Consider the following 23,548-nt stretch of genomic DNA (forward strand, 5'->3'; position numbering starts at 1 on the left):
TCCTGCTCTTTGTTACTATGAATTACCTTTTGAGTGTATCAGTTTCTTCCCTTGTAACTGACATTTACAGTATATAGTGCTTTGTGCGCTTCACTAATATCTCATTCTGTACTCACAACCCTGAGGGTTAGGTGCTATTTGTGTCTCCATTTTACAGAGGAGTAAACCGAGGCAAACAAAGATTAAGAGACTCGCCCACGGTCACCCAGCACCTAAGCGTCTGAAGCCGTGTGTAAATTCAGATTTTCTCGGTTCCAGGTCCAGCGTTCTATCCACTGCCCCATCTAGCACTATATAAATTGTAATTATTTTTAATTTGGCACTGGAGGTTTAGCTTTTTTTTTTTTAGATGACGCACGATCCGAACGGCATCAAATTCTCCAGTTTGTTCTGCCTGCGTAGGCGCCCCTGGGAAGGCTAATTAACCAGGTAGGTGCTAGGAACCCAACGCTTCGCCCGGGGTCAAACAGGTCCAGCCCAGAGAGGCAAAGAGACGCTGACGTCACGCCCTTCCCCCTGCCTCCTCCCTCCCCTTTTTCTCTGCCCCGAAAAGCCTTGCGGCAAAGCTACTAAGACAACCACCCCAGAGTGAAGCCGATTAGCGGGCTTCTCGCACCACGTGTCACACAAGCCGCTCGCGGATTGGCTGCGGGGCGCCGGAAGGAAGGAGCGGAGAGTTTGACGACAGCGGAGAGGAGCGGCAAAGAGGAGGGGGTGGGGCGCTCTAGGAGGCGGAGTAGAAGCTTTAGGTTCTATTCTGAGCCTGTCGTCTCCTTCCCTCCATCCATCCATCTCTCGGTCCGTCCCGGCCTGTGACGGTGCCCTTCGGCTCGGCAGGGGATCGGCAGCTCGTTGGTTAAGAGGGGTAACCGCCAGCTGGAAGGGCGGCGGGGAATGGAAGCCGAGGACCTGAGCAGGTACGTCTCGGGGCTTGGCGAGGGGAGGGCTGCCGCCCCCCAGCCTCCAGCCCGTACTCCCCCCCCCGCCTCACACTCCCCCCGCCCCTTCGCCCCCACCTGGCGCAGGCGCAGGCGCACGAGACGGTCTTTAAATGCCCCGCATCCTGGTACAAAGGCGGAGGCCGCGCGCGTGCGCAGGCGCCTGGCCCTTCCCCCCGGGAGCCTCGCAGTCTGGCCCCCTCCCCCCTTACATCCCCACCCCCGCTGGTCTCTTCTCAGCCATTAGCCGGCTTTTGTTAAAGCTCCTACTAGGTGTCAACCTCTGCTAGGCGCCTGAGGATGCGGACGGAGTAAGACTGGCGCCAGCAGCCTTTCCCGATCTCCCAGTTGATGATCTGCCATTTCCGGGTCCCAGCTCGTGTCTAATATGTGCATGTTGTCTCCCCCATTAGACTCCGGGCTCTTTGAGGGCAGGGAGGAGTTTTGCGTTTCTTTGTGTCTCCAGCTCTTAGCGCAGTGCCCGGTACGTAGTTTTTTAAAAATTAAATTTAAACTGCGAAATTAAATTAAGCGTTTAAATTCAATTTAACTTAACATTTAAAATTTAATATTGATTAAGCTTTTAAATTTAACTTGCTTTTACAATCAGTTTAACTTAAGCTTTTAAATTTAATCCAAGCGCCTAAATATATCTTGACTTAAGCCTTTAAATATTAAAAGTTTAATTGGAAGCAGCTAGGTGCCTCAGTGGGCCTGGAGTTAGGAAGACCCGAGTTCAAATGGGGCCTCAGACACAAGCAGTGTGACCCTGGACAAGTCACTTAACCTCTATTTGCCTTAATACACTAGAGAAGGCAAACCAACTGCAATATCTTAGCCAAGAAAACTCCCGGGACTGCATTTTCCACAGGATCATGAAGAATCAGGCAAGAATAAACAAGAAGCTTTTAAACTTAATTTAAGCTTTAAAAATGCTTATTGCCCTAAAACAGCCATTACCTTCAAAGTACTTACCTCCCTCTGATTGAGTTTCCTGATTTTTTCAAATGGGAATAATAATAGCACCTGTTCCACTGGGTCTTGTGAGGATCTTGTAAGTGATCAAATAATGGTTGTTCCAAAGGCCTTGGTGCTGCTTTAAGCTTCATTTGCTTAAGGTATAAATAGCTTAAAGGTGTATTAAGAATTCTGGAACACCTTGTGTGAAAAGCACTTTGCAGACTTTAAAGCCTAGTTAATTGATAGCCATTGACTGGTAGAGATTAGGAGGGGCCTGTGATTTTGTTATTTTGTGGGTTAGCAAACTCATTTCACCAAAGGCTCCTTAAGATGCTATTTAAGAGGAAAACACTTAGCAGTTAAATCATTCCCCCACCCTGCTCTGACTTTAGGCTACAACCTTCACCACAAGCCTGTAGAATTGTTGTTAAATTGTTGCTGGTGTATCCCCATAAAGAGGTGAATAAATACCAGAGAGCCCTTATCTTTGTTGTTAGGTCAAGTCCAGTCTTTTTGTGACCCTGTTTGAAGGGTTTTCTTGGCTGATAGACTGGAGTGGTTTGCTAATCTCCTCCAGTTCAACCAAGGCAGATAGGGTTAAGTAACTTGCCCAGGGTCACACAGCTAGTAACTGTCTGAGGTTGGATTTGAACTCTGGTCTTCCTGATTCCAGGTATCTACTTGACCACCCAACTGCCCTAACCCTGATCTAGGTGCCTGCTATTATACAAAGCAGTTGCGGGGGAGGGGGGAATGGGAAGGGAAGGGAGGGGACTCACCCCCTACTCCTCTGGTGTATTCTTCGATCCACTTGACAATGTTCTCCTTCCAGTTCCCTGAAACCCATCTCTAGGCTCTTGGCATTTTCCCTGGCAGTGTCTCCTGCATTTAGTGTTCTCCCTTCTTATCTCTGCCTCCTGGCTTCTCTGGTTTCCTTAAAATCCCAGCCAAAAATGCTCACCTTCTGTAAGAAGCCATTCCCAATCCCTCTTCATTATTTCCTGTTTATCCTATACATAGCTAGTTTGTGTATATTTGTTTCCCTCATTAAAGTGTGAACTCCTTGAGGACAGGCACTAGCTTTTGCCTTTTTTGGTATTCCCCCCAGCACTGAACACTGTACCTGGGCACATAATAGGTGATTAATAAATACTTATTGACTGATCAGGAAAGGACTTACTCATGGTGTCCTCAAAACTTTTAATAACAGAAAACAGCATTAAGATTTTGGGGACAACCTGTGTAGGAAGCAGCACCTGAACTGAGCTTTAAAGGGAGGGAAGGTACCTCTGCCTAGCTTCTTAAACTAGGTCTCAACTCCATAAGGAGTAGCATAATTTAATGTGGGGGTCCCGAAAAATTTGGCAACAGAGTCTCTGTATACCTGTATATGTGGGGTCACGTAAAAATTTCTCAGGCAAAAAGGAGTCAGGAGTGGAAAGTTTAAGAAGCCCCACTGTACAGCTCAAGAAAAGGAATGGTGTGCAGAAGGCCTGGGAAGACTATTGGAGCCACATTGGGAAGAGACTAAAAAGTGTCATGCAAGGCAGTCTGAGTCAGGGAGGGACGTGGCCATCCCCTCTGCTTCAGGACTAACCTAGGATCAGAGCTTCACGAAGCCTGATTCAAGACAAGCACGGAAAGAGAAATCTAGCTCTGGAGCCCAAGGGACCTCAGTAGCCCTCTGTTCCAGTGCTCTCGTTTTACAGTTGAGGAAACTGAGGCTCAGATACCTTAACTGACTTGCTGAGGGTCACACAAGTGGCAAACAACAGAGGCAGTATTTGAACGAAGATGCAGCACTGTTTCCACTGACAGAAGCTGCAAGAGCAAGATGAGAGATTGTAGAGGGCAGTAGTGAAGGAGGAGGCCCATTTAGAGTGAAATGGTCTCAGTTCAAACACCAGCTCTACTCTTTAATTAAAAGCTGTTTGCCCTGGAGAGGGCACTTCTCCTGATCTATAGGTTATACCTGCCCGCTAGGGACAATGTACTTGTACAACCTATCATGAAGGACTGTTGTGAAGAAAGTGCTTGGTAACCTTAAAGCAACAGAAGTTGGAGTGTCTCTGGTAGACCCAGATGTTCAGGGTTGGTTGTATTGGGAATCTTTTTTTTTTTTTGGCGGGTCAGTGGAGGTTAAGTGACTTGCCCAGGGTCACACAGCTAGTAAGTGTTAAGTGTCTGAGGCCGGATTTGAACTCAGGTCCTTCTGAATCCAGGGTCGGTGCTTTATCCACTGCGCCACCTAGCTGCCCTGTATTGGGAATCTTATGCCAGAACTGTTTGGCAGTAATAACATATTCAGTCCCCTATTGACATACGGGCTTTCTCTGAAAGTGTTGATCAGGAGCCATCTTCATCCTCATTTTCTTCAGCAGTGCATATACTCATGCTTGCTTGCTTGCTTATCCCAGTGTCTCTTCCCTTCCTTCTCCCAGAGGAGAGAGAGAAAAAATCAACACAATTTATAGATACATTGAAAAAGTCCAAAAACATTCAATGGGTGGCACCTGTGCACCTCCACAACGGGGATGGGTTCGAGGAGATGACTTCTCGTTTCTCTTTATTTAAGCCCTGCTTAATCCTTGTAGTATTGTTTATGATTCTCTGGCATGTGGTCAGCCTTTCTTTGCATTTGCATTGTTGTAGTTACTGTGTGGATTGTCTTCTTGGCTTTGTTTATTTCACTCTTCATCAGTTTACCATGATCTTTCCATGCTTCTCTGTATTCATCAAACATTTCTTTTCTTCTTCTTCTTTTTTTTTGGGGGGGGGGTGAGGCAATTGGGGTTAAGTGACTTGCCCAGGGTCACACAGCCAGTAAGTGTTAAGTATCTGAGGTCAGATTTGAACTCGGGTCCTCCTGAATCCAGGGCCGGTGCTCTATCCACTGTGCCACCTAGCTGCCCCCAAACACATTTCTAATAGGCTTAAATTCTATTAGCCATTCCCAGATTGATGGGCATCTACTTTGTTTCCTCTTCTTATCTATCACAAAAGGTGCTACTATAAATATTTCGGAATATATTCGGACTTTTATGTCATCAGTGATTTCCTTGGGGGCTAATCCCAGTTAATGAATATTAAAGGATATGGACATTTTAGTCACTTTATTTGCATAACTCCAAATTGCTTTCCAAAATGGTTGTACACATTTTGGTACACATGTCACAGCTCCACCAACAATGTATTAGTGTACCTTTCTCCCCTCAACCCCTCCAACATTTGACTCTTCCTGGTTTTTGTCTTCTTTACCAGTTTGAAGGGTGTGAGGCAAAACTTCAGGGATCTCTTATTATTAGTGATTTGGAGTATTCTTTCATGTGATTGTGAATACTTTGCAGTTCTTTTTGAAAACCTTTTGGTCATATCCTTTGACCATTTATCTATTGGGAAATAGCTACTACTCTTTTTATATTTGTGTGCATTAATTATTTATATATCTTGGGTGCCGAGTCCAAACCAGAGAAATTTGATAGAAAGAATTTCCCATTCAACCATTTCCTTTCTTATTGTAGATGCATTAATATTGTCGGTGCAGAAGCCTTTCAGTTTCAAGTAATCAAAGTTATCTATTTTGTCTTTTGTAATTGCCTCTCTCTCTCTCTCTCTGGCTTGGTTAAGAATACACCTCTTGGGGCAGCTAGGTGGCGCAGTGGATAGAGCACCGGCCCTGGAGTCAGGAGGACCTGAGTTCAAATCCAGCCTCAGACACTTAACACTTACTAGCTGTGTGACCCTGGGCAAGTCACTTAACCCCAACTGCCTCACTGAAAAAAAAAAAAAAGAATACACCTCTTACCCATAATTGAGGGATCCATAATCTTTTATAGGGTCTCCATCTAACATGCTGGGGCCTATCTTTAAATCTCTTCACATTGTATGACTATCAGTACTGCATATGGGTTGTGGAATGGCATTCTCTCCTGCCTCTCTCTTGGCTCTCATGCATCTCTCTAAGGATATCCTGTGCCCAACTTGGTTGGTTGGTCATGTTTTACAGTTTGCTCCTGCCCACTCTTCATTTCTCCTTCCCCTTTGAGTTTCCTACTCTTGCTCTAAGATGCTACCAATGACATGGAAATGGCTGCCCCCCCAAATGACCTAGAGAATATTAATAAGCAGTGACCCATTTGCCTTTCAGTGTCCTCAGCAAAGAAAAAGCCTTTTCCCCGTGGGGTTTCCTACCTGGTTTTCCTTCAGTCCTGTATTTGTACCCAGAGAGCTGACACTGGATACCAACACTCCTGTTCCTGAAAGCAGATGATTTAAGCTGGAAAGAGGACTCTATTTGGTTTGAGTACCTGCTTTCAAATCCCACCTCCAATATTTACTAGCTTTGTGACCGTGGGCAAGTCACTTACTATTTCTGAACCTCAGTTTCTTGATCTGCACAATTGGAGTAGGTGATATCTAAAAGTCCCTTCTAGCTCTGAATCCTATCTAGGATCAAATAAAATAGCACCAGCATCTTATTGTCCATCTTCTATTAACGTTGTACTCTGTTGCCTCATTGTGGCCTAGAGGGGATCCCCAGTTCTTCCAAGGCTGCACCTCTGGATTATTAGCTTTAGTGGATCCTAAGAAGTTTAAAAGACTTTTGAATATGATCTGGTAATATACTTTTGTGTCCGTAGTCAGCGGACCAGTCTAGCTATACCTGAAGATGCTCATCACCAGGTTGGCTGCTGGTTCCTTTCCAAATATGATACATTTTTCAGTTGCATCAAGTCCTGAGGATTATCTATTCAGTCAGAAATAAATTGTTATCTATTGTTTACCAATACTCCTTTTATTAGAAATATGTGAGGGTTTTTTCCCCAGGATCAGGGAAATATAGATGTGTTGTTTTGGGGTTTTGGAGGGGGGGGAGCAGGGCAATGAGGGTTAAGTGACTTGCTCAGGGTCACACTGCTAGTAAGTGTTATGGGTCTAGGTCACATTTGAACTCAGGACCTCCTGAATCCAGGGCCAGTGCTTTATCCACTGTAGCACCTAGCTGCCCCCACCAATACTCCTTTTACAGGAGTACTCAGACCATTGGGGCAGCTAGAATAGAGTACAGGCCCTGGAGTCAGGAGCAACTGAGCTCAAATCTGACTTCAGACACTTACTAGCTGTCTGACCTTGGGCAAGTCACTTAACCCTGATTGCCTCAAACATCCAGGGCCATCTCCAGTCATCCCGATGTATATCTTGCCCCTGGACCTAGTTGGCTCTGGAGGAGAGAGTGTCTGGTGACTTTGCACATCCCTCCCTCACTTAAAACCAGTTCACTGCAAGTCATGACATCATGATCCCCTTGGAGAATGAAGAACAAACCACAACACCCAGACCATTTAAATCACAGGACTTGATAAATGACAGGATTGAGAGGTGGAAGATATTTTGAGGCTACGGTTCAGAGATAGGTAGCAATAAGTAGAAGAGCCAAGATTGAGATACAGATCTTTTGAAGTGCACCTTTATGCACGCTGTATAGAACTATAAAATGTTAGTGCTGAAAAAGATCTTGCAGCCTGGCTATTGCAAACCCTTTCAATTTACCAATAAGATAGCAGAATCTGGGGCAGCTGGGTGGCGCAGTGGATAGAGCACCAGCCCTGGAGTCAGGAGGACCTGAGTTCAAATCCAGCCTCAGACACTTAACACTTACTAGCTGTGTGACCCTGGGCAAGTCACTTAACCCCAATTGCCTCACTAAAAAAAAAAAAAGATAGAATCTTCCTGTTAAATGATGTGCCACAACCAGGTAGGGGCAGAACCCAGCTCTCCTTGCTCCTAGCCCATAGCCTTTTTTCCATTTAGAGTGCTCTTTTCCAGGATGATGTCATTGGAGTTTTGTGAAAGCCCAGTCAAGGAAGATTCAATTCTATTTGGCATACTTGCTCAGCTCTTAAAGTGTTCTAGAGAATTTTTCAAAATCAGTGTTAAAAGCAGGAGTCATAATGCTTAAGAATTTAGCCTGTAATTAATAGAAAAATAAATTCCAGGACCTCATTCCTAGGTATGGGTTAAATCATATATCTTTGTTGACTTACGATTTCAGGTGTGCTTCCTGTTAATTATTGAAGTTCATTTTACAGTAGGATCTGCTTCTTTTCTGCAAATGAAAATGATACACCGTGCTTATATTGAAGTACCTAAAACAGGATGTATATGAAAATGGTATTGATGATATTTATGCTATAATGACTGACTACTTGATAATACCAGACTAATAGTCCCAGAGAGTAGGTATGTCCACTTTCATGTCAGGGAGATAGGGGGTGGGGGGTAACTACTGAGACAGAATGTTGTGTTCATTGTTAGGTGAAGTCACTACTGGATACTTTTGCTTAATTGTTTCTTCTTTATCACAAGTCATGGTTCGATCTGGAGGTAAGAATAATAAAATAACTAATATAAAGACCAAAAGGCCTGAATAAAATCTATTTAAAATACAATAATAGAAGAGCTATATGGAGAAGAGCTATATATAGCAGTAGTATTTCTTTTTTTTCTTTCTTTCTTTTTTTTTTTTCGGGGCAATGAACATTAAGTGACTTTCCCGGGGTCACACAGCTAGTAAATTAATTACTTCTTAGTTAATCATTCTTAAGTTTGAATTTTCATTTTCCAGGTTGTCCTAAATAGGACACACCTGTACCAGTAACCTCCAAGAGTAAATTGGGATATTTTGTAGGAGAGTACTAATTCCTTCCCATGGTCTCACCCTCAATGGTTGTAAGTGTATTTCCAGCAGCTCTTGTTAATAAACACTCTGTTCATTGTTAGTCTCTTACATTTTTTTCAGATTCAACCTTCAAAGGCCTATTTAGCCACTAGGAAGTTGGTCCTGAAGTTTAGGTGTACTGTTCTTACCACATAGTTGATCAACCAAACCTAAGAGAGCTAGCAGCAATTCTGTTTAATTCCTTTTTTTACAGTTAATCACTTATATAGAACATTGGGGCGATTAAATATTTGAATAGAGATGTTAAGTGATTTTATCATAACCTATAACAGTGTTACATCATTTATCAGAACATTTTTCTACTGGTATGATTAAATATTGAAACAAGTTGAATATTGAGTAGAGGTTATAGACATCTTTAGTATTATGGTAGCCAACCAGATCCACCTGGAACTGTAAGCATAGCTTTCTTTGAAGGCACTTGGCTGTTGCTAACTTTCTGGGTCTTACTGTCTCTCTATCCCTTAAGTGCTCTTACTGAAACAAAGATGTAAAATCTGGTTACAAAATAGTATGCGGTGGTCTCATTATAACTTCTTATTTAATAAAATAGTTTGAATATATAATGAAGATATATTTTCTTATTCACTTTTTCTTTTTCAAGATACTCTTTTGAGCAAATTCAAGCATTTTACCAGTTTCCATTCTATCCAATGATGGCTGCAGCTCCCAACATGGAACTTATGAATGAACAACCAGCTCTGCCAGAAATTCCAGTCCCAGTATTTGACCCGGAACCTGTTCAAGGTAGTTTTGGATGCATTGATAATTTAAGTGAGATTGTAATTGACCAGACTTTTTTACTTTTAGAAAATATGTAGTTGATTGGTCTTTTTAAGTATCCTTCATCCTGTTTGTCTTTATAGGACATTTTTTCATGACTTGTTACTATTTTCCCTTTATACTTGCTGCAAAATAGTTAATTGGCTAGAAATTTAAGAGTGATATATTACACCACCATTCTGTAATATTTAAAAAAAAAAAACAACAACAACCAGAACTCACTTTATTTATGGCTGGGGCAGTTAAGTGGCACAGTGGATAAAGCATTGGCCCTGGATTCAGGAGGACCTGAGTTCAAATTCAGCCTCAGACACTTGACACTTACTAGCTGTGTGACCCTGGGCAAGTCACTTGACCCCAATTGCCTCACCAAAAAAAAAAAATTATTTATGGCTGTTCTCTGAAAGGATATTAGTGAGTTCATTTCTGTGTAAAGAAAATAAAAGTTTGCTCTTACATTGTGACAAAATAAGATATTAAAAAAAGTTCTTAGAACTTAGCTTAAGCATATCTATTTCTGCTTGATTCTTTACTTTCCAGAATTCACTTTTTTCTTTCTTTTTAAAACCCATTTTAAACTTAAAAACAAAAAGAAAAAAAAGAACATTCCCATGTACATAGCACAAAAGAAGATTCCATATAAAACCATGAATTTACATTTCACACTGTTTACTTTTTTGAAAAAACTATGTCATAAATACCACACATCATTTTCAAAGCTGCCCTGCTTTTCTGTGCTTCCTTCTAAGTTTTCTTTGTTCTCTGCTGTGTACTTTTTGTTTTTTTTTTCCTTCCCTCCCCTTGAGAAAGCTACCATCAGACAAACACACACACACATATAAACATGCTAAACATACTTCTGTTTAAAGAACTATTGTTCTTTCTCTGGATATGGATAGTATCTTGCATCATAAGTCCTTTGTAGTTGATCTGAGTATTTGTAATATGCAAAGTTACTTAGTCAAAGTTGTTCTTTGAGCAGTATTGTGGTTACTATGTACTGCATTCTCCTGGTTCTGTTCATTTCACTCTTCATTATTTCATGCAAGTCTTTCTGTGTTTTTCTAAAATCAACTTAGCACTGTATTCCAGAGAGACCATAGAAAAGGGAAAAGGACCCACATGTACAAAAATATTTATAGCAGCTCTTTGTGGTGTCAAAGAATTGGAAATCAAGGGAATGCCCATCAATAGGGGAATGGCTAAACAAATTGTGGTACATGAATGTAATGGAATACTATTGTGCTGTAAGAAACAATGAGCAGGAGGAGTTCAGAGAAACCTGGAAGGGCTTATATGACCTGATGCTGACTGAGAGGAGCAGAACCGGGAGAACATTGTACACGGTAACAGCAACACTGTGTGATGAATAATGGGGATAGACTTGGCTCCTCTCAGCAGTGCAACGATCCAAAACAGTTTCAAAGAACTCCTGATAGAAAATGTTCTCAACATCCAGAAAAAAGAACTGTGGATTATGAATGCAGATTGAACCATACTGTTTCTACTTTTGGACTGTTTTTTTTTTCCTTCTTGTTTGAGGTTTTTCCTTTGTGTTCTTATTCTTCTTTCACAAGATGACTAATGCAGAAATATGTTTAATGTGATTGTACATATACAACCTATATCAGACTGCTTTCTGTCTTGGGGAAGGGAGGGGGGGAGGAAAAAAAATTTGGAACTAAAAATCCAGTGAAAACAAATGCTGAAAACTATCCTTATATGTAATATGTAACTGGAAAATAATAAAATTTTTAAAAAGATAAAATCAACCAGCGGATTTCTTATAGCACAATAGTATTCCAATGCAATCATATACTAAAACTCGATCAGCCATTTCCCAGTTCATAGGCATCCCCTCAATTCCTGGTTCTTTGCCACCACAAAGAGAACTGCTATAGTTTAAAACTTATAGAATATTTTTTCATTTTTTCCTAATCTTTTTAGGAAATAGACCTGATAGTGGTGTTGCTGGTTCAAAAGGTATACACAATTTAAAACTCTTTGGGCATAATTCCAGATTGCTCTCCAAAATGGTTGAATCAGTTCCCAGTTCTTCCAGCCATGAATTAGTGTCCCTGTTTTTCCATATCCCCTCTAACACTTGTCATTTCCTCTTCCATCATTTTAGCCAATCTCTCCCACAATTGTTTGAATTTACATTTCTCTAATCAATAGTGATTTAGGGCATTTTTTAAAAATTTAGAGCATTTTAAAATATGGTTGTATACCATTTTGATTTCTTCATCGAAAAACAGTCTGTTCATATCCTTTGGGAAAATATTGGGGAATGACTCATATACTTATAGACTATCAGTTTATTAGAGTAACACCACATTTTTCTGGTATTATTGGAAAAGGAGATACTGTTCCACAAAAGTGACTACTGACTTAAGCTTACTTGCTTATGCATAGCAATTTTTTTTTAATTAACTTTCTGAAGGGAAATCTTTCTTTTAAATATTTCTTATTCTTATCAAGTATATTGGATCAGAAAATATTTTCCTGAAGATTTGGGTTTATTACTGTGAACCAATCAAATGCCTGTTATATGGCAGGTACTTTGCTAGGCTCTGGGGATAGAGGTAGAGAAAGGAGACAGTGCTTACCCTCCAGGAGCCTACATTCTACTGGCCAGATACAGCATGTTCACATATAAGAAAATTCAGCTTCTATGCAAAATGAACATAGGGATTTGGAGGGAATGGGACCCACTGGCAGCTGAGAGTGGCCTCCTGATTGGTAAATGAGTCCCTTGGGCAGAGCATTTCATTCAGTGAAGGGCCTTGCTCACTTGACTCCTGCCTCACCCCTCAATCTGCAGACTTCTCCATCCTGGTATAAAGTGGTGTGATGCAACTGTGCTAAACTACCCTGTGCTGGCTTTTCAGTGCTATTTATAGATCCCTTTTACTAGACCTCTAGCCTGAGTTGCTGGCGTTTTAAAGTCCACAACGACTTAATAGAGGGCCTGTATACGGTAAGCACTGAATACCATCCTCTGTGATAGAAATCCCAGATATCCACAACCTAAATCATTTCAATCTTTCAGAAGAAAAGGGAAGAAAAAGAAGAACCAGATCATCAGAGCCAAAAAAGCCAGAGCCGAAAAAACCCGCTCGACCCCCCAGAGCAGCCAAGTCAGCAAAATCCAAAGGGAAACAAGAAAAAATTACAGACACTTTCAAAGTGAAAAGGAAAGTGGATCGTTTTAATGGGGTCTCAGAAGCTGAGCTTCTGACTAAGACCCTGCCTGATATTTTGACCTTCAACCTGGACATTGTCATTGTAAGTCAGCATCTTCATAAAACTTTACATAGCAGACTGATTTTTTTTTTTCAGGGGACGGGCCTCTTTGGAGATGCAATGGCACTTTGATGGAAAAGATTCCTTTCCAAGTGTCCCATTTGGAGATTTTAAGCATCAACTTCTGAGCTGTTGAAGGTTACATTGCAAGAGGCCACTTGGCTCTTAGTGTCCAGTTTTCCTTTTGAAAAAGTTTTACTACTAGGAGAGGTAAAAGATAAAGAGAACAAAGCATAGCTGTTAATGAGCGTTGTCCAGACAGCTCCCTCTTAGCCCCACTCCCCTTCTGTTTTTTCTTTCTCCACCTGCTCCATGTACCACCTTTTGACCACCTTTCATAGCACATTGCTAACATCTCACTTCCTTGAGTTTTAATAAACCGAGCAGAGGGTGACAACAGCATAAATGGGATGGGCACTGAGCCACGAGGTAGGGACTGCGCATAAAGCCAGAACCCAGCATTAAGTGGCCCTTTTTCTTATCATTTGATTTCAGTCTCCGACAGAGTATTTGAGTTGGGGTTTTGTGAGCATTTAGAAAACATCTGTTATGAAATGTGACACACTTGTGTGTCATACTATTTCTAGCCCACATTTCCATAGTACTTTATGGTAAACAAAACTTTTTGGCCACAAGAAAACCCTGTGAGGTTTTCTCAGTTTTACAGATGGGAAAACTGAGGCTCAGAGAGAGTGAGTGACATGTTCAAGGTCCTGTATTTTATGTCAGAAACAGGACTTGAACTGGAGTCTTCTGGTGCCACATCCAGTGCTCTTTCCCAACAAATGGTGCCACTTTTTACAAAGGGCATTGATTTCTTTTCTGGTCACTATTACTTTGAACTCCTCTGTGCCACATTGCACAGAAATTTGAGTTTTTCATGAACACTTTTTTAAAGAACTCTAGAATCTTGCATTTAGGGTTAAAGGTGTCAGGCACATTTCCCCCATATTCCAGAGTGTGCCCTATCCTGATTAAAATGATAATTGGAGGGGGCAGCTAGGTGGCGCAGTGGATAAAGCACTGGTCCTGGATTCAGAAGGACCCGAGTTCAAATCCGGCCTCAGACACTTGACACTAGCTGTGTGACCCTGGGCAAGTCACTTAACCCTCATTGCCCTACCAAAAAAAAAAAAAAATGATAATTGGAAAATAGTTAACAAAATAAATAAAAATACAATAGAGAACATTACATTTGAAAACTCAGTCATTATGCAGCCCACAGGGATTCCTTAGTATGGCTGCCATTTCTATTTGTGCTTAACCTCACTCCTTTAGCTGAAAGGTATGCGATGTAATTGATCCAAATTGAAAAAATAATTTAGGACAAGAGATTTTTTTTTCTTCCTAAAATGAAATTAATTCCTCAAACCAAGACTAGGAAATTATTTAAAAGTATATATTGTTTTAAAAAAAAGTATTGTTAATCACACTTAAATTTGTCTTTTAATAAATTAACTGTGGAAAAGAAGTTTTGATTACCTTTTTTTCCCCCCAATAGATCACATCTTGGTAACTTAAAATTTCTAAATATCTTGCTTTCTAGATTGGCATAAACCCAGGACTGATGGCAGCATACAAAGGACATCATTACCCAGGACCTGGAAACCATTTTTGTAAGTTGTTCTCTTACTAAGATTTAATCATTTAATCATCATTAGCTTTTTCTTTCTTTCTTTCTTTCTTTTTTTTTTTTTTTTTGCAGGGCAATGAGGGTTAAGTGACTTACCCAGGGTCATACAGCTAGTAAGTGTCAAGTGTCCAAGGTTGTATTTGAACTCAGGTCCTCCTGAATCCAGGGCCTTTATCCACTGTGCCACCTAGCTGCCCCATATTATTAGCTTTTGGGGTTTTTTTTGCCTTAGCCTGGCACATTGCTGACACTGAGGTTTATAAGACTGTATCAGCAGTCTGGTTCTACCCAGCTAGAAAGAATGAGCTCACTGAGGGATTGTGTCTGCTGTCACAGATCAGCCTCATTCATGTAAAGGGACTCATCACTGGTTGGAGGGTCACCAGGTAATGACTTTTGGGGGATTTGGTCAGCCATAAAATTTGTAAATAAATAAACCATCCCCTAGTCCTGAGTAGCCCCACCCTCTGCTTCTGGAGCAAAAGTAGTTGGATGGTGGAAAGGTTGGGCCAAGGATGCTACAAGCCAGACCATCCTGAGAATGACTACAAAGAGCTATTTTACTGCATCCTTACTCTTAATGCATAGTTTCTGTCCAGTGACTAGACAGTCAATACAATATTAGAGGAGCCGAATCCATATCGACATTCTCACTGTGAGTAAAAGCAAAACACCAACAGAGTTGTGCCCAAAAGGACAGATGGCTCGGGTCTCTTTTCAGAGAAGCTGAAGTCAAGATGGCGGCTTAGCAGGAAGAAGTATAGCTAAGTACCCCTACCAAACTTCTTCAGAAAAATCTTGGACTTGTCATTTCATGTGAAAACTTCCTCGTCTGATGCTTGTCTGTAGCTCAGAACCTTCCAGAGTTCCCTGCCTGTTGTCACACACTTCTTAGGTGTCTAAGGCAGGACTTGAACCCCAAGACCTGTGACAGCCACCTCTAAAGTCATCAAATTACAAGTTCAAGTGCTCTTCTTATCCAAGGAATTCATACCTCTCCCATGTGATTTGATTTGCCTTTATCTCTGGGTATTTGATGGGGACGTGGCAGTTACCATCTTTAATCATGAATCAGATGGATCAGGCCACCACGTTTCCAGACTTAAAAATATTTAGTGATAGAGTAGTTACAGAAGACCTGATGATGCTCCAGTCACAACTGACACTTCCCCATTTTAGCTCAGCCGGTCCAGACTCATGGTCCACACTGTGGTTATAGGGCATTAACTGCTAGCTCTGTAATAGCTACCAAGAAATATGGAGCCACAACGGAGAAATGGACTGGTGTCCATATCATCACCCAGTAGACAAAATAGGAGGACATGTTTGAGGCCCTAAATTCTAGGGCATCATTTTAAAAATCTCAAATGTGAAGAATGCTGATCATCTTCGATTCATACTTTTGAGGCTGCTGTCTAGTCTAGTTTTCAATTGTAGCATAAAAGTTATTTTTTTATGAGAGCTTCAGGGTTGCCTGTCAGTTGAATGAATAAAGCATTTATTAAGTGTTTGCTCTGGTTCAAGCATTACCCCAAGGGCTGCGGATACAAATGGGAAAGTCTGACAGTTGCTGCTTTCTGGGAGCTCCCATTATAAATGCAGAGACAATTCATATGGAAGGCTTCTGCTGCCAATCAGATAGAAGGTCCCATGCTCCTCAGGGTACCAGGTATAGTTGATGGTCAGGCCTCTTCTCGAATGGCATTTCCCTGGATCAGATGATGTCCTTTTCTGCGTCTGCCATGGCCATAGCGCCAGGAGCAGCAGTCCCTAGGCTGCATTTCCACATGATGTTTCATGGTTGAGGGCACTAGGCTGGAAGCATCCATGTCCGCAAGGCTCTTGGGCTCAGGGTCCTAGACTTTCTCCATTGGGGTCTGAAGGGAGATGATGGTCAAGGCTTTAGTGATGATTTGACTTTGCTGGCACATGCTGCCTCCTGTCTTTCCTGCAAAGCACCTTGTGGCCTCAGCCAGGCCACTTGCCTGCCCTCAGGGTGGCACTTGCTGGGGATGGCTGGCCCCTTCTTCCTCAAATGATGGCTGTGAGGGTGGGGCCAGAAGCAGGATCTGTGGTTGGAGTAAGGGGGGGGTGCCCTGCCACTCTTGGGGCTCCTGTGACTATCTAGCATTTGGTCAGCAAGTGTTACCTTTGGCCGTGAGAGGAAGGTGGGTCTCTTCTCCACAGTGATTTCTCCCTTCCATGAAGGTGGCAGGGGCTGGACTGGGCTGGGAGCAGGTCTGGTGGGACGTGGAGTCCTGCCATCCCGACGGCTGTCACCACCAAGGTCTGAGGGAAGACTGGGCCAATGTACTGCTGGTGAAGACCCGACTTGCCCAGCACATGCTTGCATGCTCCCTCACAGGGCCCAACTGGCCCACCTGTCCTCTGGGTAGCCATTAGTGAAAAAGCATATTCTGCTCCTATTGCCCGGTAGTAAGTAATCTGCCTGTGTCTTCGACTTATTAGTGAGAAGGGATTTAGTGATTTGGTTCTTTGTTTTTGTTTTCTTGCTATATCTTCTGAAGGATGCAATGTGGAACAGAGACTAGAAATTCTCCTTATCTCAGAAGACCTTTCACCTTGAAGTTAAAAATCACACCTTCCCCCCCCCCCCAACTCTTTTGTTATAGGGAAGTGTCTCTTCATGTCTGGGCTGAGTGAAGTCCAGTTAAATCATATGGATGACCATACTTTGCCAGTAAAGTATGGGATCGGCTTTACAAATATGGTTGAAAGGACCACCCCCGGCAGCAAGGATCTTTCAAGGTAGGGCAGTTCCCTTCTTGGCTTCCACTTTCCGTGGCGTTATTGTTGTCTGTGTTGTTACAGAATCATAATCTTGTTACTGTTCTTGTTAGAATTCCAAAACTCTGCTCAGAGAGCGTATCTCTTGACTGTGTTGTTATCCCATTTTAGTAAAGAGTTTCGAGAAGGAGGACGCATTTTGGTACAGAAACTACAGAAGTACCAACCTCGAATAGCAGTTTTCAATGGAAAATGTAAGGGTTTTTTTCTTTGTACTCGAGCTTATCCTTTGTTGTTGCTATTTCCCCCAGTTCTGCATGTCAAACATATATGGCTTTGTTTCATTTTAGGTATTTATGAAATTTTTAGTAAAGAAGTCTTCGGAGTAAAAGTTAAGAAGCTGGAATTTGGACTTCAGCCCCATAAAGTCCCAGACACAGAAACTGTAAGTTCCCCAAAGTGCATTTGTTAGCAAACTAACTTTGGATAGAAATGAAAGATTTGTAGTCAAGTCAGGCTTTCTCCTTCCTCTGGCTTGTAGTCATTGATGATGAAGAAAAATAGCACATTGGTCTAAGTAAAGGCTATGCCTTTAAGATGCAGTCTCTCTGAAATGAACAAATAGATATACTGTAGTCACAGCACACATAGAACACGTTCCTATTTTATATAAACCACTTTTAGGGAAGAAACAGTTCGGCCCATAGTTGGGTCACTATGACACATGCATTTGTTTATTTTGCTGAATAGTATCTATTTGACCTAAGAAATGGGGAACAGTGTTAGGCAAATTAATTAGGCCCTGTAGGTACTGTAGCAACCAGAAAGAAAGAGACATACTTGTAAAATGTAAGCATATTATCTCTTACTGACAAGGTAGTAAAGAAAATGGAGCAAAATTATTGTGGCACTAGAAATATATCTCTATATATTTTTTTAAATTTTATCTTATTTTTGAGGCAATTGGGGTTAAGTGACTTGCCCAGGGTCACACAGCTAGTTAAGTGTTAAGTGTCTGAGGCCGGATTTGAACTCAGGTCCTCCTGAATCCAGGGCCGTTGCTCTATCCACTGTGCCACCTAGCTGCCCCTTAGAAATATATTTTTAAATGAAGGAGGAAGTATAATGTTCTAAATAGTTTCATTTTATGAATTAATTTATCCTACATATTTTTATCAGGCTTATACTCTACAGTGCAGCGTTCAAAGAAATATTTATTGGTCGGTTGTTTTCAGTCATGTCCAACTCTCCATGACCCCATTTGGGCTTTCTTTCCAAAGATACTGGAGTGATTTATCATTTCCTGCTCTAGCTCTTTTTACAGATGAGGAAACTGAGGCAAACAGGTTCAGTGACTTGCCCAGGGTCACACAGATAGTGTTTGAGGCCAGATTAGAATTTAGGAAGATGAGTCTTCCTGATTCTAAGCCCAGTGCTCTATCTACTGAACCACCCAGCTGCCTCAAGGGAAGATAGAAGTACAAATAAAATATGGTTCCTGTTTTCAGTGTAGAAATTAAGGACAAACAAATACATAATTATAGGCCTGCCTTTAATCAATGGATTTTGTTAATGATAATGTTAATTTACATAATTAATCATATTAATTTTGTGATCTGTCTGTAGAGAAATGCCTACTTTATTTCTTTTGTTGGTTGGGTGTTTTTGTTTTTGTTTTTTTGGTGGGGCAGTGGGGGTTAAGTGACTTGCCCAGGGTTACACAGCTAGTAAGTGTCACATGTCTGAGGCTGGCTTTGAACTCAGGTCCTTCTGAATCGAGGGCCAGTGTTTTATCCACTGCACCACCTAGCTGCCCTTACTTTATTTCTTTTAACAAGCAGTGATCTACCTTTTCACAGGGTATACATGCACACGCACTCGCACACACACAATCTCTCTCCTTAAAGAATATAGATATATTCTACTTGAGGGTAGAGAGACTTTTGTATCTGTACACCCACTATCTAGCATTGTGCCCTACACATACTCAAAGCTTAATAAATGCTTGATTGATTGATCTGAATTTGCTTTACAGCAAGCACATCTGCCTGGGAGCCAGGAAACCTGGCTTCTGGGACCTTTCCCCCCTGTCCAGTTGAGTGGGCAGATCCCTTGGCCTCTCTGGGCCTCGTGCATTGGAGTTGGGAGTAGCCAGGCTCTGGGGGAATGTCCTATTCTGGGTCCTTCTCTCACTCTAAATGTCTCCTTTTGTAGCTCTGCTATGTCATGCCATCATCAAGTGCAAGATGTGCTCAGTTCCCACGGGCACAAGATAAAGTTCACTATTATATCAAACTGAGAGATTTGAGAGATCAGCTGAAGGGCATCGTACCAAATTCGGACGTGCAGGAGGTGCAATATACATTTGATTTGCAGCTTGCCCAAGGTATGTTACTGTTGTGTGGTCTCATATAGCCAGGCAGAGATGGTGTGGCTTCCATGGTGCCAGCCCAGTCCCCTAAGGGCCATTTGACTCGAACCATTTCTGTTGAAGGTTTTGTCTCCTCCTCTTGCACTCCCCTCTCTCCCCCTAGGCCCTCAGAGCTCTCAGACTTCCCTAAAACAGGGGGTCATCACCTCTTAGCTTTTTTGGAATCATTGCTATCTCATGAAGTCTAAAGGACACCTCAAAATAATGGTGTTTTTTTTTTAAATAAAATGGAATGTATAGGATTGGGAAATAAATTAATTCTAATAAAATACAGTTATTAAAATATATACATATTTTAATAGATTTTTGTTGTTGTGGTTTTTGGGGGGGTGAGGCACTTGGGGTTAAGTGACTTGTCCAAGGTCACACAGCTAGTGAGTGTCAAGTGTCTGAGGTCGGATTTGAACTCAGGTACTCCTGACTCCAGGGCCGGTGCTCTATCCACTGTGCCACCTAGCTGCCCCTACATAGATTTTTTTTTTTCTAAATAGATATTTTTAAAAACCATGTTCACAGGTACCAGGTTAAGAACCCTTCTCCTAGAGATGTTGTTGGTTTAGGGTTTTGTTTTTTAATGTGGCGGGGAGGAGTGGGGTTGGGACTAAGAAACATTATACCTTACTTTTCAAATTACAAATAAAGTGGCGAAAACATCTTTGAAGTTATTTCTTCTCTGTTCTTATAAAGTACCACCTTAGTCGTTTGAGGTTATCACAAATGTTCTAGGGTTATCTGCAGAGGTGAATTACTGGGTAATGGTTTTCATGTCTAACTTCCATGAGTAACCAGTTTCAAACTAATGTTCAGAAGGAGTTTTCATTTGTTTTTCTTTTAACAGAGGACGCAAAGAAGATGGCTGTCAAGGAAGAAAAGTATGATCCAGGCTACGAGGCAGCGTATGGAGGCGCTTACTGTGAAAAGGCCTGTGATGTTGAGCAGCCGTGTGCCTTCTCTTTGGATGGGACAGGTAGAGTGAGGCTTCCCTTCCTGAGCCATGTAACAATAATGGCTCTGCTGTTTTTCCAGGCTGTGATCACATCATCATTTTTACCATGTTGAGGAAGCAGCAGGGTATCATGCAGAGAGTGTAGAACTTGGGATAGCGCTCACTCTCTCACTCACACATGTGGTGCTTCCTACACCCTGGGGCTATCACTTGCTTCTGTGTCTCAGGCAGACTCCCTAGACCTTGTCTAGTAAGTCTTAGATGGGCTTCAGTTTGTGGTGATGAAGGGAATTTGTCCTCCAGGATTCCTCTTGTCCTCTCTTGGAAAAAATAGTTACTGTGTTATTCTAAGTTATTGGATTAGTGGTGGCAGAGGCAGACACTATTAATTTAATGTGTAATCAGAAAAAAGAGTCTTCTCAGTTACTGTAATTCAGAATAATCCCCACAACATTTTAATGATTTCCCACCCTGAACAATTTTTTTAATGATTTTATTTTAAATAATTAAAAATGGAATTCCCCCTTATGGCGGCAGCTCTGGTAAACCCTGTTTCCAGAAACCTCTTGGCCATCATTCTCATTCTCCTCTCATCTCAGTCTTTTACGCAAAATAAACTAATACTGAATTTCTTTTTTCCCTGCCTAGGAACAAATAATGCTGCCTTATGTGGAGAACCCACTTTCGGGGACATTTCGAGTGATCAGTGGATGACACAGTCATTTGCAGACCAGATTCTGCCTTCCTTCAGTCCCTTTGGGACCCCAGAACAAGACGGCAGCTGCCTGTGAGGACGGCCTCTCGAAGCTCTTCCTGCACACCGCACTTCTCCTACAGCTGTTTAGCAGGGCGCCTCAGCTCACAGCTGAAGCGTTTTTTAGGCTTTTACCCCTCGTGTTCTTTTCTGGTAGCCCGTGTGTGTGTCAGGATTAACTTTATGAGCTAGAGAGTTTGAAAGTAAATGTCGATCCTTTTGTATGTGTTTTTCTATTTAACGTGTGCCATTGTTTACAGTTTTTGACAAACTGTAGTCTCACTTTTGAACAAATTATTCTCTTGGGAGTTGCTTGTACTCTGTATTTTTGGGGGAGGGTGGGGGAACAGCCTGTATATTTATACTCCTTTCTTAAATCTGCATATGGCAGGAAATCCCAGAGTCCTTCTTATGCCTGAAAAGCACATTCTGTGCATGATTGTCACGGGTACAGACACACAAATGTGTCACAGTTTTTGTGTGGACATGGGACTCCTTGCCCAGTGTCTGTGGAGCATGGGTTTCGGGACTTTCCAGTTGTGCCAGTGGGGGAATCCTGAGTTATTTCTTTCCCCAAAGTGGCCCCTTCCCCATGTGCCTGCAATTGGCATTTCTTGGTAAGGAAGTTGCCTGGGTCCAGACCTTGGGTCATAGCCAGCCGCTTTCCCTCGGCAGCTGGCCATCCCCTGGAGCGGGCGTGCACGCAGTCAGCTCTGGGGAATGTGGGCAGGCCATGGAAAATTGTGTTTTCAGTGGTTCATTTGTCACTTGGCAGATTTTTACTTGTGAGGAAGAACAGAGGTATGTAGTTGGGAGGCAATGACCTTTCTGTCTAGGTGCCTACCTCGTCTTTCCGTGTAGTGAGTGACGGAACGAGGCGTTACTCAAAACGTTGTTTTGAGGAGCTTCATATAAGGTGCTTTTCATACTTGAAACATGCATAAAATGTGGTGTCTAATAGAATATGATTTCCCCTGCTGGTCCTATCTAATAAGCCAGCAGTTTTCATTCCCTTTCTCCACCGTAACTCATCTCTTTGGCAAGAATGTCCGTTGGTGAGGGTCCACAAAAAGGGTATTTTGATTCTGTGTCTTAGGGTTTTCTAGCATACAGTCTCCGTGGTGCTACAGATGACCCATAATGCCTTTGTCTTGTGGGTGTCACCCCATTCATTGATGCCACTTTTATTATTTTGTTACATTCTGACATGGTCAGAATACTAAATCATGGAAAAGTCAGAGCTGGAAGAGGCCTTGGAGAGGTCTGCTAGTTCAGCTTCCTAATTTTGTTGATGGGGAAACTGAAACCCGACAAGGGTAAGTGTTAATGGCAGAAGTAAGAACCCAAATGTCCTGCCCCTGTCCAGTGCTCTTACCATGCTTTTATATTCAAATAGTGTGTGGCTTTTTAAATATGAAATATTTATGATGCTTTATAGTTGTTGTTTTCAGGGAGTCATGTGGCTTAACTCTCTCTTTGTATTAGCTGGTTAAAGATCTATATTGTGAAGCAGATCCTGCTTTTTTTGCTGTGGGCTGTGGTGGAAACTTTCTCCTTTGTTCCCTTGAGTTTAGGTCAAACTGTGTGAAAAATCTTTGTTCTTTGTTATTTAAAATGATGTACTGTATGACCGTTTACAAGGACATTCTCCTGCAGGTGCTCACAAGTGCCTTGCATCAGGGATTCGTAGGAATCAATTATATTTTCACAGAAACTATGTAAAGCATGTGATTAGGTACCACTATAGTATGTAACTATTGTAGCTTTACAATAGTTTTGTTTTTAATTTAAAGGGGAGGGAAATACAGTCTTTGGATTTTGTCATATACCTGCTATAGAAGTGAGTATTGGAAATAATCTAACCATGTGAGAACAGCATTTTCATGACAAACGGGAAGTCAGTAGTGGCTGTTAAATTGTCTTATCTATGGTGGTCTGGAGCTTTTTCATGAAATAGTAATGGAAGAGGTTTTAAATTCTTTCAGGAGTATGCCAATTTTGACAGTAAAAATAGAGGAATTCTACCTCTCTGTTGTCTTCTTCTTGTGTGAGATTTTAACATTTTCTTCACCTTTTTGCATCTTCAGTTTTGGTTAAAAAAAACCCCAACAACCACCTCTACTTAATTGAAAATGTATTAAATGGCACTTAACGGGCAGTTAGGTGGCGCAGTGGATAAAGCACCGGCCATGGAATCAGGAGGACCTGAGTTCAAATCCGACCTCAGACACTAGCTGTGTAATCCTGGGCAAGTCACTTAACCCCAATTGCCTCACCAAAAAAAAAAAGGTACATTACACCTTCCCCCAA

General features: G+C 41.9%; 1 protein-coding gene across 4 annotated transcripts; it reads left to right on the forward strand.

Annotated features, from left to right (window-relative positions):
* The first annotated feature begins 677 nt into the window (after positions 1 to 677).
* On the forward strand, positions 678 to 23,252 carry TDG (thymine DNA glycosylase). Of its 4 annotated transcripts, none has more exons than XM_043967860.1 (11): positions 678 to 917; positions 1,352 to 1,422; positions 9,242 to 9,384; positions 12,473 to 12,708; positions 14,273 to 14,342; positions 16,993 to 17,128; positions 17,279 to 17,361; positions 17,458 to 17,552; positions 19,322 to 19,493; positions 20,377 to 20,505; positions 21,133 to 23,252. In XM_043967860.1, exons 3-11 carry the CDS (start codon positions 9,291 to 9,293, stop codon positions 21,273 to 21,275), a joined length of 1,158 nt encoding a protein of 385 aa, XP_043823795.1. In that variant the 5' UTR covers positions 678 to 917; positions 1,352 to 1,422; positions 9,242 to 9,290; the 3' UTR covers positions 21,276 to 23,252. The 4 variants fall into 4 exon arrangements, with proteins under 4 accessions (XP_043823795.1, XP_043823796.1, XP_043823793.1 ...); XM_043967861.1 differs by having other exon boundaries at positions 9,304 to 9,384; XM_043967858.1 differs by lacking the exon at positions 1,352 to 1,422.
* Positions 23,253 to 23,548: the final 296 nt, after the last annotated feature.

Source organism: Dromiciops gliroides, chromosome 5, assembly GCF_019393635.1.
Source record: "Dromiciops gliroides isolate mDroGli1 chromosome 5, mDroGli1.pri, whole genome shotgun sequence".
NCBI classification, from domain to species: domain Eukaryota; kingdom Metazoa; phylum Chordata; class Mammalia; order Microbiotheria; family Microbiotheriidae; genus Dromiciops; species Dromiciops gliroides.